This window comes from Zootoca vivipara, chromosome 2 (genome assembly GCF_965207765.1).
Source record: "Zootoca vivipara chromosome 2, rZooViv2.hap1.1, whole genome shotgun sequence".
Taxonomy (NCBI): Eukaryota; Metazoa; Chordata; class Lepidosauria; order Squamata; family Lacertidae; genus Zootoca; species Zootoca vivipara.
The window spans coordinates 30,256,073-30,276,108 of record NC_142584.1 but is presented as its reverse complement, the minus strand read 5'-3'; the positions used below and the strand labels follow the sequence as shown (position 1 = coordinate 30,276,108).

Below are 20,036 nucleotides of genomic sequence, written 5' to 3'. Positions count from 1 at the left end.
CAGGCACTCCTGTCTTCCACTGCCTCCCACAGTTTGGTCAGACTCATGTTGGTGGCTTCGAGAACACCGTCCAACCATCTCGTCCTCTGTTGTCCCCTTCTCTTTGTGCCCTCAATCTTTCCCAACACCAGGGTCTTTTCCAGGGAGTCTTCTCTTCTCATGAGGTGGCCAAAGTATTGGAGCCTCAGCTTCAGGATCTGTCCTTCCAGTGAGCACTGAGGGCTGATTTCCTTCAGAATGGATAGGTTTGATCTTCTTGCAGTCCATGGGACTCTCAAGAGTCTCATCCAGCACCATAATTCAAAAGCATCAATTCTTTGACTGAAGCCACTAGGTTATTATTGATTAAATCTGTATACCGCCCTTCATCCGTAGATCTCAGGGTGGTTCGCAACATAAAATGGCACCATAAGAAGCACAAAATACGTAATAAAAATAAGAAGAAAAGCAAACTAATAACAACCCCCTTCCCACAACACATTCTTTCACCCATAAGTTCTAATGGGGATAATAGAAGAAATGATTTTAAGACTAATGCCTGCTGCTAGGATAAATGAGGGCCATAGAAAAAGCGGGCGAGGAGAGAGAGAACTGGTCTACCTGTCATTTCTGTGCACTTGCCCTTACTGTTTTCCTGAACGCTGGGATAATCCTCCCAGTCTCAGGCAAATGGATTAGTTACTTAGCGAGGGCATCTATGAAGGCATGGATAAAATAGCAAGCTAATGTCACATACTTTTCTGCAACGGCTGCCAAGCGGCACTTCTGAAGCTCACGTAGGAGCTGGAGAAATACTTATGAACCACAAGAATGCTAATCATTCTGGAAAGTCGATTTAGCTCCAAGCCACCAATGCAGAAAAATAACAGGAGGTTGGTTTTCAGCATGGTAGGAAAACAGCCCAAGATCTTCAGTGGTCTGGCCAGGTCTGGTGGGTTGATATCTTTCACATGATGTTTATGAAGACAGGGCCATTTGCTGAAAAAAAGAAATCCTTCTGATGATGCAGGTTCTTTTCAGGCAAAACACTGTATGTAGCAGGGCTGGATTAGCCATTAAGCAAAATAAGCACGTGCTTAGGGCATCAAGGGAAGGGGAGCACCACAGAAATTTTCCGCTGCCGGATTTTCAATATTAATAGTCAAATATTGCTCAGATTGAGCGTTCATTTTCTCAGTTGAAGTATATTAAAAAATCCCACCAAAACAACTACCGTATGCAGCAAGGTAGGCCGGATGCCTTATCTCTACTACGGTAAGTATAGAAGCAGATGTGTTACGTAAGATTAGGTAAAGGGACCCGTGACCATTAGGTCCAGTCGTGACCGACTCTGGGGTTGCGCGCTCATCTCGCATTATTGGCCGAGGGAGCCAGCGTATAGCTTCCAGGTCATGTGGCCAGCATGACAAAGCCTGCTTCTGGCAAACCAGAGCAGCGTACGGAAACGCCGTTTACCTTCCCGCTGTAGCGGTTCCTATTTATCTACTTGCATTTTGACGTGCTTTCGAACTGCTAGGTTGGCAGGAGCTGGGACCAAGCAACGGGAGCTCACCCCGTCACAGGGATTCGAACCGCCGACCTTCTGATCAGCAAGCCCTAGGCTCAGTGGTTTAACCACAGCGCCACCTGGGTCCCTCTGTAAGATTAGTTCCGATCAAACACTTTGCATTTAGAAAATGTAGGAGAATTTCCCCCCAAATATAAATATAGTGGAAGTATACAAAAATAAACATGGTTTTCCATCTTACTGTAGGTTTTGATTCATTAAAAACATTTTGTTTTATGCTTTATTGATGTTTATCTTTTGAATTAGATCTATAAGGAGGCACCAAAAAAACAGAAGTGCTTTGGGACTCTAATGGCCTTAATCTGCAGATGTAAAGGAGACGTAGAGCTGTGTGTCCTCAGCATATTGCTGACAATGTACTCCCAAACTCTGGATTACCCCGCTCAGCGGTTTCATGTAGTTGTTAAACAGTTGTTAAACAACTGAACCCCGAGGAATCCTACACTGAAGGGTCCATGGGGCTGAAGAACATTCCCCAAGCAACACCCTCTGGAAACGACTACGCAATTAGGATCAGAACCACTGCAAAGCGGTGCCACCGACCCCTAAATCAGACAGTCACTCCAGAAGGATACCAAGGTCGATGGTACCAAAAGCCGCTGAGAGGTCAAGAATTAACAAGGACACGTCCCCCCTGCCTCTCTCCTGACAGAGGTCATCAGGCAAAGTGACCAAAGCAGTTTCTGTGCCAAACTGAGTCCAAACCCCAATTGAAATAGGGAGAGCAAATCCCTAGAGTCCACATGCTGAGCAGGTGTTGCCCAACAAGCAAGGTGGAGAGTTTAAAAGCACTTCTCATGCTGGGTAATCTAAGCACACCTGGTGTGGAATGAGCTTTCAGCTCCCTGGCTTGTTTGGGGGACAAGGCCCCCTCAATGGGCCGGCTCTCAGAGCCTAGTGAGATCTTGTGGGAACTTTGATGGCCCCATGAGATCTTGTAAGAGCATCCCAGAGCTAGGGAGCAGAAAGTTGGAGAGCATGGGTAAGGCTCTTCCATGGAGCCTCCTGATTCAGAGATGGTCTGCCACCAGATACCCGGTCCTGGGGGGTGTAAACAAGATTCAGAGCTATGGTCCTCATGACCTGTTTGTGGCATCTCATGTGGGAAATGCAGTGCTGGACAATATGGGCTTTTGGTCTCATCCTGCAGGGCTGCACTGAATGTTCTTAACTGCACAGGCGTTCATGCCTCCAGCGGTTTTTACAACTGCCTAAAAGGAAGCATAGACAAAATTTCTTGGGTGCATTCAGGGAAATAGGCCAGGATGCAAAGTAAGCAAACCCTGTTGCTACTTTACATTACAACTGACATTATTTATTTTCTGGGACTTTATGACCTACCAGGTTTAGCCCCAGAACCTGTTTTCACTGCTTGGGCTCAGCTGTGGGACATATAAAGAAAGAGCAATACAAACAGAAAATGCCCCCTGAGCATATGCAGATGGTTTTCCATCTGATATTAGGAGGAAGGGCTTCTAGGTCAGATGGTGTACAGTATGTTTAAGCCCTGCAAACCTTCTCTCTGCAGGGTCTGCATACCATTATCCACAGCAATCCAAATCAGCCCTTCCAAATATAGGATTGAAGGCATATAGGACTTTGTCCTGGGGCTTTGCACGTACCCAGACCCCGAACGGGACAGAGCTATGTGCCAGTTTCTTCCAAGTAGACAAGGACAAAAAATGTTGGGGGAAACGGGGAGCAAGATGCCAAGGGAGGATCCGGAAAGAACATTGGTGTTGATTTCAAGTCTAGACAGAATACCCAGTGTTATTAGAGGGATAATTAAATCCATCCCGTAGGGCAAGAGGGGACAGGACCGGTAGACGGCTCTTTCGCTCCAAGTACTTCCGTTGGTTTATTATTTTATTCCCCCGCCTGCCACATTGTCTTTGAAGTTCAAAAATTACTCTTGTTTCCTAGCCAGGTCTACCCTTTCCTCTTAAGCCAATGCCACTTAATTTTCGCCCTGGTATTTTGAAAGGACTTGAAACGTGGCTCTTAATAGAAATGTTAATAGAAATGTTGTTTGTGTCAGGCTGGCATAATGCAAGCCTGGTAATAAAGGCTGACATCTCCTCTACAGCCAGGAGGAGGAGGAGGGCAACACTTTGCAGTACAAATGTTAGGAAATCGTGGCAACACATTCATGTACTATCTGTGATAGTTGGTTGATTGACGAAAGGAGCCATCATGATTGAACAGTCATCATCTTTGGGGTACACACATTCACTTCTTTTTGCCCCACTCGGGTCTCCGATCAAACAGGGTTTCTGTAGCATTTTAAGCACTTCTGAGCTTCAAGATACTTTCCTCTGCAACAGAAGTCATAATTCTGGCTACTACTTTTCCACTTTTGATTTGCACCTGCACAATTCCTGTTCTACTAAAGAATGGCTAGCAGGGATGCGTCTTTTCCCACTGTTATACTGTAAGCAGAGAGGCACCCAGTCCCACATGGCACAATTGGGGAGACACACCTGGCAGCCTGTTCCTGCTGAAAAATACCATTGCTTTACATTTGTGCCTGCTGTTAATTAGAGCATGGTTGTGCCTGCACACTGCCCGTTTCAATGATCAAAGTCTAGAAGCAGCTCAGGAGTGTCGCTGTGCATTTGTGGATGTGTTGCAGCTGCTCACAGTTAAATCTTTCCCCGTACCCCTGTCCTCGTTGCCTTTAGCTTGAAATATCTTCTGCATATAACATGTTTAAATGTGTGGGTGGGTGGGTGTCTCTGGACATTTCACAGCACACTCTTTCTCATGCTTGGCTGTCCAGGGCTGGACCTGGGGAGGAATGGTGGGGACCACCACCCCTTCCCCTGAACCTTCCCGAGAACAGGAGGACAGTACAGTGGTACCTTGGGTTACGGACTGGATCCATTCCAGAGGCCCGTCTGTAACGTGAAAAGCCTGTAACTCTAATAATAATAATAATAATAATAATAATAATAATAATTTATTATTTATACCCCACTCATCTGGCTGGGTTTCTCCAGCCACTCTGGGCAGCTTCCAACAGAAATATTAAAATACACTAATTTCTTAAAGATTAAAAGCTTCCCTAAACAGGGCTGCCTTCAGATGTCCTCTAAAAGTCTGGTAGTTGTTTTTCTTTTTGACATCTGGTGGGAGGGCGTTCCACAGGGCGGGTGCCACTACCGAGAAGGCCCTCTGCCTGGTTCCCTGTAGCTTTGCTTCTCGCAGTGAGGGAACCGCCAGAAGGCCCTTGGCACTGGACCTTAGTGTCCGGGCAGAGCGATGGAGGTGGAGATGCTCTGCATGCGTGAGCGGCAAACCCTGGAAGTAATCCATTCCGGTACTTCCAGGTTGCCATGGGACGCAAGACGAAAACACGCAACCTGAAGTAGGCGCAACATGAGGTATGACTGTATAGATTTAGAACAGTGGTTTGCAGACACTTCAGAGGGGGAAAGCTGGGAAATATTGGAAGAGGACCAGCAGGAAGAAGAAACACTGGAGGAGAGACAGCTGACAGACGCAGTGTCTTCGGAGAGCATTCCTGAGGCCGTCTCTCCCAAGACTAGGCATGCGTTAAGAGTAGTAGTACAGAAAGCTCAGAGACAAAAATCTCAGATCAGCCAGCACAGGAATGACGTAGGATAAGAGAGACGGAGGGGGTTGGGCTTTACTTGGAGTAATGCCATTATTGAATAAGGACCACCTTCTTTTGTCTCTCTCTCTCTGTGAATACTGAATAAATTACGTGGTAAGGACTCTCTGTGTTTACCTGCTTCTTTGGCTGCCACCAGGGGAGGAATAGGATTTCCTGAACCTGGACATTGGTGGACTTGGCAGCAGACTTGAAATTCAGAAGCAGATTTAAATCTTTGCTTTTACCCTTTGGCCATTTGCTTCATCTTGCTAACTCATAGGACATCTTGACCGCACTGTAACCATGCAGCTTGCTACGTGTGACCAACAGTATCCCAAGCCTGTGAGAAATGTGTCTCCTCGCACCAAGGAGTAGCTTGGGGAGTGTCTTTGCTTCTTCTGAATTCAGGGCCTCTGTCACACGCAGATTGGTAGAGTAGCCCTTCACTGGGGATAGTGTAAAAACAGGCTACACTTCCAGTATCATCAGTAGTAAATTACCCCTTAGATATACCTGGAGGAGTTTTCTGCCAGCGCAAACACAGAGTGAGAGAGCCAAGAATAAAACCCAGGCACCCCTGATGAACAGCCCTGCCCAGTAAATCAAGGTTCCTCCAAATGTTTATTTCATTCTATTTTGAAGACTGGCTTACACTGGCTAGTGTTTAAACAACATTAGCAGCCGAGGTTTTATAGCAGTGTTTAGATTCAAATAGTTCTGCTAATATGTTTCTTATTCCCAATTTAGCCTGGGGCTCTGCATTCCCTAAGAAAGAGGCACTTGTCACCAAAAATAAATTGCATGCCTGCAATATTCAGAACGATTCTTAGTAAATCCACTAAATGAGATGATCCATTTGCCAAGTAGTTGCGGTTTGAAATTATTTTCAGCCAATTATGTGATTATCTTCTCTATGACCTCTTTTGAACTAAAGGGGTTCCAAGGATTTCTCCAAATGTTACCCTAGTGCACAAATGAGCTTAATTTTAGCCACCAGAAGAATGCTGCACCTATAGCTCAGGACTGTACAGCTTTTTAAAAAACATGTCAAGTGAATCTGAAATAGGGTCTTTGCAAGATCAGGCGTGGTCAAAGGAAGTCTTAGAGTACTTGTGAATTCATCCTTAAAACGTCTATCCAGAAATACTGAAACTGCTTCTTAGTGACCTGTTTACTGAGCGTTCATCCTGAATTGTTTTCACAAAGTTAGCCAAGGGGTATTAGGATGTTGGCCATTTATTCAGCACTCATTCCAATATGCTTGCAGGGAGGTTATATGACATTGCCTCAAGCAGTTGTTCGATCCCATTCGCTTTCAGCAGATATCCCTATCAGTCGCCCTTCTGTGCCCCGTATATGGATGAGAACAAAGGCCTATCGAGTCCAGCGTCCTGCTTTTTTAATCATGACTAGTCAGGGGTCTGTACGCTGTCGCATGACACATGACCAGCGGTCCACCTGGTTCAGTATTTACTCTGACTGGCAGCAGCTTCTCCATGGTTGCAGCCATCTATGAAGGAATGAAGTGGGAGCACTTAGGTACAAGGATGGGATACCTTACTAATCCATAGTTTATGGCTTTAGGTTTTGTGTGAATGTGGAGACCCGCAATCGGGACATGAGGGCAGGAGTCCTCTTAACATTACAGGTGGCAATCATTTTGCGCCCATTCAATTGATGTGCAACTGCCGGCGGATGCTGGTGCACAAATGCCCACAACACAACCACCATGCAAATTGGGAGTTGCCTGTACTTGATCCTTCCTTCCCATGAGATACCTCCTGTCCGCTCCTTGTAGGGAAACAAATTCTGCAACGATCCAAATATACTGAGAGGTGGGTGAAATGTGCAGATTAAGCTGGTGCATGCAAACATACGTTGATGATTTGTTTTGCTTGAATAGCATGCACTATAGTGGGGCAAAATAAAATGCAGTTCCCTGAAAGACTGTCACTTCCTAACTTCCCTTATATAGATTTGTCTGCTGCAGGTGGGAGCTTTTGCCCATAACACTTTAGCACTTCTTCTGCATTGGTTTAGTTTCTCTCTCAGCTGTTTTGTTTCCTTTGTGTTTTGCAGGTTGCATATGGAACCACAGAGAATAGCCCTGTCACCTTCATGGGGTTCCCTCAAGACAACATTGCCCAGAAAACAGAGACTGTGGGATGTGTTTTCCCACATACAGAGGTGACTGATTCCCTTTGTTGGTGTAAACTGGGGGAAATGGGTGAACTTGCACTAAGTGCTTGGCCCGTGTCTTGAGCAGTCCATGCCCCGCACCTGAATTCTGTTCAGAATTCAGTTTATTTCCAGTTTATTTCCTGGGTAAAATCTTTTTTAAAAAACTGCAACAACTTCAACCCTAGAAAAAGCTCAACAAATCCTAAAAAAAGGTTAACGACTTTGGTTGGCCCTCACGGCCCTTCACTTCATTAAATCTGGCCCTCTTTGAAAAAAGTTTGGACACCACTGGAGTATGACTCATCCTCCCTTTCTTTAAGGAATGTGTGTAAGTGCAGAGGCAGGTATAAAGCCAAGGCAGGAGTGTGAGATATTCACTGAGAAGAGGTTTTCCTCAGTGCAAGGTAGTAGTGGAGAAGCTGAAGGTTACATGTTCAGTATAGCATGGAGATCTAGGAAGGTAGAGTGCTAGTGGATCTCTCTGTGTATTTGTATGTTTACAAGGCTTACTTCTAAGGCCAGAGGAACTGTATTATGGTAGAATAGTTTATGATGTGCCAGCACCTCTTAAAGTTTATGTAGCTAGTGTGTTTATGCTTGTTTTGTCTCATGAGGCAACAAACACTCTAAACTGAACCGAGTGGGAAAGGAGTTTTCTTAACTGGGAACTCTGGAAAAGAATGACTACTGGAAAGAAGGAAGACTCGTTCTTTTGAAAGACTCTGCTAATCACAACACTTTTGCTGTATCTTCTGTTGTCACACCCTCACAGTCTCTAACCCTAACATGCTTCTGTCCAACTGATCTCTTTTATTATGCCACTCCATGCCACCATTAATGTTTTGTTTCCTTTGTATTAACAGGCAAAAATTGAGGATCCTGAGACAGGGGAAATTATCCCACTCAACAGCCCAGGAGAACTTCAGGTCCGAGGTTACTGCGTCATGCTAGGGTACTGGGCAGACCCCAACAAAACCAATGAAGTCATGGATGATGAGAAATGGTACAAGACCGGGTACGTTGGGGAAGAAGCCATTTGTTCATTAGGATAATCCTTGGGAAGCCAATAGGATCTAGTAGGTGGAATGCTGGATGGAGAATTCCATTCAGGGCCCTAAAAGTTGCACTTTAGCAAGACATTATCTCTTCATGTCAGTCACTCTAACTGGACAATTGAGGACAAGTTGACCTATTCATTGCATAATTTTTTTGTTGTTGTTTAGTCATGTCTGACTCTTCGTGACCCCATGGACCATAGCACACCAGGCACTCCTGTCTTGCACTGCCTCCCACACTTTGGTCAAACTCATGTTTGTAACTTCGAGAACACTGTCCAACCATCTCGTCCTCTGTCGTCCCCTTCTCCTTGTGCCCTCCATCTTTCCCAACATCAGGGTCTTTCCCAAGGATTCTTCTCTTCTCATGAGGTGGCCAAAGTATTGGAGCCTCAGTTTCACGATCTGTCCTTCCAGTGAGCACTCAGGGCTGATTTCCTTCAGAATGGATAGGTTTGATCTTCTTGCAGTCCATGGGACTCTCAAGAGTCTCCTCCAGCACCATAATTCAAAAGCATCAATTCTTCAGCGATCAGCCTTCTTTATGGTCCAGCTCTCACTTCCATACATCACTACTGGGAAAACCATAGCTTTAACTATACGGACCTTTGTAGGCAAGGTGATGTCTCTGCTTTTTAAGATGCTGTCTAGGTTTTTCATTGCTTTTCTCCCAAGAAGCAGGCGTCTTTTAATTTAAATTTAAAATTTAAATTTGTACAGGGCTGAATTTGAGATAATGGGGTTGGGCAGCTTCACCTGATGGGGAATGGCAGAACAGCAACATGTCCACCCCTAGGCCTAAGTCTTACCCAACACTCACTCAACAGCAAACTTGTTTCATACACAGGCATGGAGTTGTAGGAGAGCCACTTTCCCATGGAGCCATCCCCTTGTGACTCTTTCCCACTAGATCACCACCCTCCTCATTGGTGGGATGGTGATCTGTTGGGGAAAAAAAACCATGCAATCAATGACACATAGCTGCATTATCCATTAATCTGCTGCTGCTGCTGCTCCCACGTGGGATAGATAGCTCCATGGAGAGGGAGCTGCCTCAAACTTCCAGGTGTGCATGAAGGGAGCCTTTGTTCCCTGGCATATGATATATCTCACTACGTCATGTCTTGCCACATTGCAGAATCTAGTATTTGGTTATGCAGAATTCACAGAGTCCTGCTTGTGATCTATTGCTTATGCAAGTACAGAGGACTAGCTGCTAAAAAACAAGCTGAAAAGGGAACATTCCGGCTGAAACTCAACATTGCTCTAAGCTGACTGTTCCATCAGCACAAGCATTTGTGTTTGTCACATGGAACAATCTCCATTCTCTTCTCCCAGTACCCTGTTCTGGGGGTACTCCTGACCTGCCAGAACTGTTTTGGAGGAGTTGTATGGGGAGGAGATGGACAGAAAGTCCCATTGTACTAGTGGGATTTTGTGCTGGCTCCTGCTTGCCCAACCGTTTAATTGAATCTGGTCTTGGGCATCTAAGCATTTATCATATCAGGCACCCCCAAACTCGGCCCTCCAGATGTTTTAGGCCTGCAACTCCCATCATCCCTAGCTAACAGGACCAATGGTCAGGGATGATGGGAATTGTAGTCCCCAAACACCTGGAGGGCCGAGTTTGTGGGTGCCTGTATTATATCTATGGTGCAACAATAGCTTTTGGAACAGTTGCGTACAGTTCTGGTCTTCTCACCTTGAAAATGATATTTTAGAGTTGGAAAAGGTTCAGAATAGGGAAACAAAAACGATCAAAGGGCTTGAACAACTCCCCTATGAGGAAAGGCTACAGCATTTAGAGCCTTTTAGTTCAAAGAAAAAGCGAGCAAGAGGAGATATGATTGAAGCGTGTAAAATTACATAGGACGCGAGGGCCTGGTGTTGGACCAGGTGTGCCCCTGGCCTACTCCAGCAGGCTCTTCTTCTGTTCTCCAGTGGGGCGCCTGGCAACATGGCAAGGGTCAGGGTAGAATGACTGTGATCTCCTTCCAGGGACATGGCTATTCTTGATGAGTATGGCTACTGCAAGATAGTAGGCCGCTGCAAAGACATGATCATCCGAGGAGGGGAGAACATATACCCAGCAGAGCTCGAGCAATTCCTACATACCCATCCTAAGATTCAAGAGGTGCAGGTGAGGAAAATGGTGAGGTGGGACGTGGGAACATGCCCTCCAATCCTCTCGTTTGGCTAAATACTTAAGGCCCCAGTGCCACTTTGGGAAATGAGATTGTGTGTGGGTTTCCTACAGGCACCTGGTTGGCCACTGTTGAGAACAGGATGCTGGACTAGATGGGTCGTTGGCCTGATCCTGCAGGGTCAAGAACCCCAAGACGTTGTGTGGGCCCAATGATCAACCTTTCCCTTCTCTTCCACTCAGGTAGTTGGCGTGAAAGACGAGCGAATGGGAGAGGAGATCTGCGCCACCATCAGAGTGAAAGCTGGAGAAGAGTGCACAGCAGAAGAAGTCAAGGCATTTTGCAAAGGGAAGGTAGGAGCTTTGAGGTGGGTGGGAGTGTCCTGCTTTTCCCCCCAATAAAAGAGAGCAAGCTCTCCAGTGGTGAGAGTTGATGTTCTGTAAAGGGCTGCTTCCAGATGGGTTGTTTCTAGCTCAACCCAATCATTGCTCTTCCGTTGTAAGCTATATAGTGGTGCTTCGCTAGACGAATGCCCTGTAAGACGAATTTTTTGCTTAACGAAGAAATGTTTCGAGCGGAGGTTGCCTCGCTAGACGAATTCGTTTTGTGAAAAATTCGTCTAGCGAATCGCAGTTTCCCATAGGAATGCATTGAAATTCAATTAATGCGTTCCTATGGGATTCACTAGACGAATTTTTTGTAAAATGAATTGACTCACAGAGCGAATTAAATTCGTCTTGCGAGGCACCACTGTACATCGAATTGCAATCGATGTCCCACACTATCAGGAGGATTGTGCTTTTCGAGGTGTGCATTCCACTATGTTCTGTATACATCCATGGGGGCATGGCACAGTTGCTGAGCGTAGGGCCATTTGAACCTCAGCACATGCCCACTATAAGTGGTGCTAAAAGTATCTACAGCTGTACCTTGTGTTTCAAACAGCCTAGTTCTCGGATGTTTTGGCTCCTGAACGATTGAAACCTGGAAGTGACTGTTCCGGTTTTCAAACGTTCTTTTGGAAGCGAAGGTCCAGCTGCGCTTCCTGCTGCCAATCAGAAGCTGCGCTTTGGTTTTTGAATGCTTTGGAAGTCAAACGGAATTCTGGAACGCATTCCGTTTGACTTACAAGGAACAACTATACGCTTCTCACATTTGGGCTGCTCTTCTTTTCTTTTGGAAAAAAAGCGGGGCTTTCTTTAGTCTGAGGAAAGATGGAGGGACCGTATGATAGGATGACAGCTTCATGCGGATGCCTCATAACAAGTGACTGAATACACACGGCAGTTCCACACTAAATGCCTAGTGTGGAAGCTCCCACTGTCTAATATCATGTGGGCGCATGGCTGCAGATAAATTGCAGTTTTGTATTTCATGTTGGAGAGGCACTTGCTCTGAGTCCTGCTCAAGCAGGGAACAGCAAGCCAGCCATATAAAGATTGAGTCAGTCCACAGCCGTTGGCTTTTCTTTTGCAGATCGCTCACTTCAAGATCCCTCGGTATGTAGTGTTTGTGAAGGATTTCCCGCTCACCGTCTCGGGCAAGGTGAGTGAACGTCCAAAGGCTCTTGCTTGCTTAGCCCCAATAGGTTGCATGGTGCTTTGTGGAGTGCAGGAAGAGCCCTGCCTTGAGGAACTTGAAAACTAAACTGGTTACAGTGGAATCACAGGGAAGGGCTTAAACAGGGAAGGAGTGTGTGCAATAGCTTCAGTTACATGTGCTTAGGCCTAGTTACAGACTACTGGGTATGGAACTAGTAGATGGGTGGGCCGCAAGTGGGTTTTGAAGAGGAATCTGAAGATGTAGGAGAAGTGGCATTGTGCAGGTGCTATAGGAGGCAGTGACCAGCATATGAAGGGCAGCAGGTAATAGAAGATGGGATTTTTTGAGGGAGGTTGAGACTTTTAGGTGAAAGGACATTCATGAATCCAGGATAAGATGGGAAGTCAGGGTAGGGTTTTAAGGAGCGGCATCGCATCATCAGAGCAATGAGAGACAAGTGAATGACTTTGGCAACAGAGTTCTGGGTAGAAGTGAGGGGTCCAAAGTGAGGCAACATAGAGAGAGAGAGAGAGAGGGAGAGAGAGAGAGAGCGCGCTTTATGGTAGCCTAAATGAGAGATGACCATAGGCATGGACCAAAATATTTGCAGAGGGACGACCAGTATGTTTGCAATGGTGTAACCAATCCCTTTCTTCTTTCCTCCCTATTCCAATCTTAGATTCAGAAATACAAACTGAGGGAGCGAATGGAGAAGCATCTTCAGCTTCGAACCCAACAACCCAGCGCAACCCAAAATTAATATTTCTTCTGCCAACTTTTATACTTCAGCTTTCTAAGCCGTTAAGAGAGCTGGCAACCCTCAGCCTGCCTTAAGATAGCAATCACCAGCCTGCCTTAAGATGATTTAGTCAGGCATACTTAAAATAATGTGGGGTTTTTTTCTAATAAATAAAAAATATGTTTCTTTAGCAGAGATTATTTCTCTGTGTTAAGAAATTCCACCTCACTTTGTTAAAAATACAAAACATGTTTGTATCTCTGGGAATGGCATCCAGAAATACGATTTCCTCCCAATAAGGAGGACCGTAAGGGAATTCCCATTGCTCCTTATGATCAGAGCACATCATGGAAGAGACATAGTCCTGCCTTTCCCTCTACTGTGCAGTTCTTTTATTAGAAATTGTAGTTTTGGAGGAATAGTGGTGCATGCAAAGGGAGAGAAAAGAATGCCAGGGTGCTGAAATTTAAGTCCCATGTAGGAACATTAAGAGCTATCATGTTGCAAATTACAAGCCAAAAGAAGGGGAAAGTACTTTCTAGCAGTCGGAAAGGCGACATGGGGAGAAGAGCAGAGTCACCTGAAACATGTTCATATTGGATTTGTAGGAACAAATCTGTTAATTTTGGCACTTTTGCATCGTGATTCACTTTTGGATGTCCTGTTGTTTCATTCTCTGCCGAATGCTAATAGGCTATGGTGATTGAACCTCTCGTCTTCTCATTAGTCAGGTCATCCACACACACCAAAAGTGTCTGGAGCAACTTGCCTGAGAAGGGTGTTGAACCTGATGTAGCAAGGAGCAGGGGGTGAGATTTGCTTGATCACTTGCCTACCTTTTGGTAACTGAAATGGAACACCATTCATTGGACTCCCAGGGATTAGCCAGATGTGACGCAGTGGATCCATGATCAGGCTCTCTCAGGTTTCTTTGTGATTTCATTTTAGAGTAGCTAACAGTAGGGCATCTTTATTGAGAGCTAGATAGGAACTGTAGTTCTGGGAGAGAACCATTTGTGCCTCCCCCCACCCCCAATTTAAATTGCTCTTCCCTCACTGTGATACCTGTATGCTTTCCCCTATAGGGAAATTAGCAGCTAATGCACACCCACCCCTCTGCAATTGCGTTTTTCTTTTTTAAATGTGAGTGGCCCTGATTTCCCATGTCACATCTTACACAGGCGCTATTTGCTTATTGCTGCAAGCTGCTGTGAGCTGCATTTTGTTAAAAAGGTGACTGATAAGTGCTTTTTAAAAAAACAAAATATTATTATTATCATCGCTGCTTTTTTTTTCAGGGGGTACGAGTACACAGTACCAGCACCTTTTTGTTAGAAAGTGTGACACTGTAACAAAAAGCAGCGATGATAACAACAACAACAACAACAACCACATATTTAATTCAAGATAACACTGTTGTGACCAAAAGGGAAGGAAAGAGCAGATTTCTGTGGCTTTAGAGGTGTGAATCAACCCAGAGCCTTCTGCCCATCGAGGAAATACGTGGATCAGGAAGCGTGAGAGCATTAGAAAAGGACTTTCATCACTTCCACAGCAACCAACTCCCTGCTATGGACTGGAGGAGGTAGTTCCTCTTTCCAGTTCTTTTGAGTGCAAGCCATGAAGTTGAATCTTGCCACACATTAGATTTCTCATCTGCTTTATTTCCTATTCAAAACAAGTATTGATGCCATAGAAATTCAAAACTTCAAATCCTATATGTTGGAATGCACCTAGGATGAGTTAGTTTTTACAGGAGCTTTATTAGAGCACCTCCCAACCATGATACTGAACCGCAGAAGTCGGTGCGTAACACTTTTCTTTTCCGGCTGCAGCTGTCCACGCCAGCAGAATTTGATCTTGATTCTTCTTCCTCGCCTTCGGTGACCTACCCTGAACTTTTCTAAATGGCCTTACGCACTGCATTATAGCACTGGTGGGTATTGCAGAATGTACTGGTAGTTGGTTTCCAAACAAATTAAGTGAAGTATGCAGTGGAATTCCCTCTATCTAGTAGAACAAGACCCCCCCAGGGGAAGTTCTAGATCAGTCATTAGCACTGATGATGTGACTCCTCATCACAGAGCAATTTCAGAAGCAAAATGAAACATGGAATGTCTCTTGGGTTGGAGGTGTATGGGAGTGCACGTGAAGTTGTTCTTCATCTCTTAAAGAAACAGCCAGAGTTTTATCAGGGAAAAAGGAAGGTGGTCAGGGTGTGTCTCCTCCGTAACTTTTTTTTGCTCTCCCAGCTGAAGCGTGGTTTCTGCCCATGGAAGCAGAGCATGAGGGGCCTCCATATGTTGCTTTGTTGCTGAAAAACAGAAAACAGAATCCAGGTCAGGTCAAGAAAGGGTTTCATTATGTGAATGTTTGATGTCATAAATAGAGACTAGGGGATGAGAAGGGAAATAAGATCCCTCCCACAGATGTCAAATGGATGGGCCTTTATCCTCTTGACAACAACTATCACCTCTCCAGTGGCACTCACTGGACCTCAACGTTGCCAGCTGTTTCTTCTCTGTTATGTCTCAACTACAGATAAAAGGTAAAGGTAAGGTAAAGGACCCCTGGACAGTTAAGTCCAGTCAAAGGCTTAGAGTTGCAGTGCTCATCTTGCTTCAGGCCGAGGGAACCGGCATTTGTCCACAGACAGCTTTCTGGGTCATGTGGCCAGCATGACTAAACCGCTTCTGCCGCAACGGGACACTGTGACAGAAACCAGAGCGCACAGAAATGCCATTTACCTTCCTGTCGCACAAGAACCTATTTATCTGGAGTGATTAAGAGCCCAGTTATGGCCCATCAAATGCACAAGAAACTTGTGCCAACTATTTAAAAATTAAAAACACACCATAGATTTTCCCAGCCCGCATATGAAATATGTACATGTTTCATTGTCCTTTAAGCGCAATATGAAATTATCTCACAAGCAGTCCTTAGTGGCCACTTTAAGCTTAGCAGCCGTGTGCCACAGATGCTCGAAATATACTTACCATTGTGATATTGTTGGATTCCGCAACACAGGAGAATGCCCAGCTTCTTTGATGGGAAAGGAAGTTAGGAGTTGGGGTGAAACCCTGGAAGAAATCCCAAAAACGCGAATGAAATAAGTGTTGGGTAATGTATGCTGCTTCTCTAGTCTTAATCTGTTTGGTAGGAATTTGGCAACAGGAACAGCCATGAGATGGCCAGAGAAATTATGCTGTGAGATGATTATGTCAGACCTCACATTATTAACACTTTCTTTTTTAAAAAGAAAAAAAGTAGAGGTGGGAAAAGGATGCAGAAAAGTACAATCAAAATTATTAATTAATGGTGGCGGATGGAGCAACTTCCCTTTGAGGAAAGGTTGCAATGTTTAAGGTGTTTTTAGTTTAGATAAAAGGCAAGGAAGTGGATATGCTAGAGGTATCTGAATGTATCCATGGATATGGAGAAAGGGAATAGTCAGTTTTTCTCCCTCATAATGCTGTAACACCAATATGGTGCTGGACACCATCTTAGATGGCTTTAGAAGGGGATTATCATGGTGGATGGCACGTGGGTGGCGCTGTGGGTTAAACCACAGAGCCTAGGGCTTGCCGATCAGAAGGTCGGCGGTTCGAATCCCCATGACGGGGTGAGCTCCCGTTGCTTGGTCCCTGCTCCTGCCAACCGAGCAGTTCGAAAGCACATCAAAGTGCAAGTAGATAAATAGGTACCACTACAGTGGGAAGGTAAACAGCGTTTCCGTGTGCTGCTCTGGTTCACCAGAAGCGGCTATGTCATGCTGGCCACATGACCTGGAAGCTGTACGCTGGCTCCCTCGGGCCAATAACGCGAGATGAGCGCCGCAACCCCAGAATCAGTCACAACTGGACCTAATGTTCAGGGGTCCCTTTACCTTTACTATCATGGTGGATAAGGCTATCAACAGGCATAATGGTTACGTTTATTTAGTTCACAACTTTATTGCAATAAAACCTCATAAGCGGTTTAAAATATACACACACACACACACCCCACCATTAAAATTATCAATAAAATACAGTTAAAACTGCATTTAAAAACATTCAAAATAAAATTAAAATCACTTGGAAGCAGAAAGAGTTCAAAACACATGCCAGTGTTCTACAAGAAATGTTTAAGGAGGTACCGAAAAGAGTACAGTGACAGCGCCTGCCTGATGTCAATAAGTAGGGAGTTCCCAAGTTTAGGTGCTGAAACATTAAAAGATCCATTTCTTACAAATGGGGATCAAGCATTATGTGGTATCTGTTACAGTGCCACGTCTGCAGATCAAAGCGGTTGAGTGGGCATCTGCCTGAACCAATCACCAATGCCTGAACTGCCCCCAGCTTCAGAAGGAATATGATTTTGGATATCATTTTCTGGGGGAAAAAGCTATTGCTCTCATGCCCTCTTGTGAGCATCCCAGCAGGTTTTGACTACACGCTGTAAAAAAAACCAGGGTGCCTAATTTGATACGCCTTTAGTCTGATCCAGTAGAAGAACAGAGGTTTTCAACCTTTTTGAGTCCACTGCTCCCTTGACCAACTACATCCTTTCTGCGGCACCCCTGTGGGGCTCAGGAGCCCAGTTATGTCTCCCCTTGCCTGCAGAGCTGGCAGCCCCTCACCCTTTTTCAAACACCCTCCCTTGCAGAGTGTTCCCTCAGCCTCCTCTCCTCTCCTTGGGAGTCCTTTGGGCAGTCTCTGAGCTGCCCCCATCCCCATTTGCTGTGCAAGCCTTTGGGAGGCAGAGGCACGAGAGGGCATCAGAGGAGGGAGGGAAGGAAAGAGGGACAGAGGCCAGTGTTGCCCTGTGGCCCTCCTGACCATCATTCAAGGCACCCCAGGGCACCACGGCACATTGGTTGTAAACCACTGCAGTAGACCTTGTCTTACATATTTACCTTGCCAAGTGAAAAGTTACTATATGAGACGTTGTGACCCTGTTTTCGGGCCACATTGCCAGAGTAAAGCTCTCCTATGATTTCTCAACATTCCCCTTTCCCTCAAATTAGCTTTTTCTTTGTACCGCTTCCCCACTTGCCCATACCAGGGTGTTTGTAAAGAACAAAAATTGCATGCCTCAGATTGCAACCAGTGAAGTTCCTTTGAGAGTAGACCCAATGAAACAAATAAACCTATGTTGGTTGTGTACAGTATATTAATTAGCTTCAATGGATCTACTTCGAGTAGGACTAGCATTAGCTACCATCCGCAAAGCCTTAATCCCCTGTTGTCGCAATGACCTCTACCCCCTCAGCATATGCAAAGGTACGAACCTTCCACCACAGCCTCATGGACATCACGTTCAGTATCAGGAGAGCCATCGTGAAAAACAGTGTGCATCCTGGTTTCTCTCTGTCTCTTCCTCCCTCCCTCTCTCTTTATAAATGTTGCCAGACAAGGGGGAAATCCTCATTGCCAGGCCACAGTGATTCCAATGTGTGTCATCACTCTGTGTTTGAGGAACCCCCTGGGTCCTGTCACCTAAGAACGTTCCTTTTTATTTCTGCAGCAGAAGCACTTTCTTTTTGATGTGTCTTTTGAATTGGGTGACATTGAGACCACATCCTGAAGGAACGGAAAAATTCTCATATAAGGGAACTGGTTTCCTTCCCATTCACTGTGCTAGTGTGACTCACCCCCCCCCCCGCCCCCAGATATGGTAGGAAGGTAGCAGGCCTGTCAGTTTGTGGGATTCGCTGAACCCCTGCAGGCTCTGACGAGTACAATAATTAGGAAATAAAACTTATTAGCCATAAATCTCTTCCTCTTTTCTAGAAATATTGCCTGCGAAATGCCTCCATGCCACACATGCAAACACAGCTTCTCCCCCCGCCCCCCAAAAAGCAAGCTAGGCTTCTTGGAAGTGTATTGACCATTGCATTATGTATAGGCATTTACACAAAGCTTAGAGAGCAGGGATGGTTAACCCTGAGAACAGCTGAATAGTGCTTCAGTGGAGATCCCCCAATGCTCTAACAGCAGCACTAACATCTAGTTTCAGTTCCATAGAAACTGTTGCCTGCATGGATGCTACGTTTGTGTGATTTCCCAACAGAGATGAGTGCAGGGCAAGGAGCTATTGGTTGTGGTTGTGGGCTTGGGCTTGTACACAAAGGCTTTCCTTTTATGGTGCTGAATGTTCCTTCAGGCTTCCTTTGCTTCTTAACCCTGGCCTAACCTAACGCGGGGGGCGCTGTGGGTTAAACCACTGAGTCTAGGGCTTGCTGATCAGAAGGTTAGCGGTTCGAATCCCCGTGACGGGGTGAGCTCCCGTTGTTCAGTCCCAGCTCCTGCCAACCTAGCAGTTTGAAAGCACGGCAAAGTGCAAGTAGATAAACAGGTACCGCTACAGCGGGAAGGTAAACAGCGTTTCCGTGTGCTGCTCTGGTTCGCCAGAAGCGGCTTTGTCATGCTGGCCACATGACCTGGAAGGTGTACGCCTGCTCCCTCGGCCAATAGAGCGAGATGAGCGCCGCAACCCCAGAGTCGGTCACAACTGGACCTAATGGTCAGGGCTCCATTTACCTTTACCTTTAACCTGTCCAATAGCCATAACCTTCTCCTGTCCTCTTCTCCCATTCAGTGGTGGAGGAAGGGGATGGGGGGTGTCGCCCCGGGTGTCATCACTGAGGCGGGTGACAAAATGACAAAAATATGAGTTTAAAAAAAAATAATTTTAAAAAATTGGGCTCACGAAACTTTTTAGTTCAGTCAACAAACGTAAATAATGCGGCTGGCACTGGGCACCACACCGCGGGGGCCGGCACTTACCGCGGGGCCTGCAGCGTGCCCGAACCACGCGTCTCTCCTGGGAGTGACATGGTGGCTTGGACGCCTACAGGCTGTGCGCTGCCTGAAACGGCAGCGTGGGACTTGCATCTGCCCACCACCTCTCCCTCAGCCACCCTACAGCTGAGGGGGAGGCAGCGGAGAGGCTCCATGCAACACGCCCCACCCCCGGTTGCAGGGCACAGGCGCTGCACCCAAGCGGCTGGCTACGCCTCTGCTCCCATCTCAAATTATCCAACCTCACTTGTCCTTTCCCTCTTCTGCTCTGTTTCCTATTTTCCTTGGATCAAGCGCCACAGCCCCCTCCACCTTTCTCCCAGGACAATAATGATGCCTTCAGCACCCAAAGAGACAACACGCACATCTCTCTCTGTGCGTGCAAGATACACAAACCTGAATGCTCT

The 20,036-nt window shown here is 45.9% G+C and overlaps 1 protein-coding gene and 1 long non-coding RNA gene across 4 annotated transcripts in view; one reads left to right on the top strand and one right to left on the bottom strand.

Annotated features, from left to right (window-relative positions):
- ACSF2 (acyl-CoA synthetase family member 2) overlaps window positions 1-13,034 on the top strand; it is a 55,702-nt gene extending 42,668 nt beyond the window's left edge. For all 3 annotated transcript variants that reach the window (XM_088663083.1, XM_088663082.1, XM_035104377.3), the window contains 6 exons: window positions 7,263-7,370; window positions 8,228-8,379; window positions 10,418-10,559; window positions 10,806-10,916; window positions 12,040-12,108; window positions 12,785-13,034. In XM_088663083.1, coding sequence (XP_088519209.1) covers window positions 7,263-7,370; window positions 8,228-8,379; window positions 10,418-10,559; window positions 10,806-10,916; window positions 12,040-12,108; window positions 12,785-12,865 — 663 coding nt within the window. In that variant the 3' untranslated portion in view covers window positions 12,866-13,034. The remainder of the gene's footprint in view (window positions 1-7,262; window positions 7,371-8,227; window positions 8,380-10,417; window positions 10,560-10,805; window positions 10,917-12,039; window positions 12,109-12,784) is intronic.
- Window positions 13,035-14,587: 1,553 nt separating this feature from the next.
- LOC148686793 (uncharacterized) lies at window positions 14,588-18,290 on the bottom strand. The gene is made up of 3 exons (XR_015948411.1): window positions 18,117-18,290; window positions 15,841-15,924; window positions 14,588-15,158 (listed from the first exon to the last, which is right to left on the bottom strand). It is a non-coding gene; the product is annotated as an uncharacterized LOC148686793 (long non-coding RNA).
- Window positions 18,291-20,036: the final 1,746 nt, after the last annotated feature.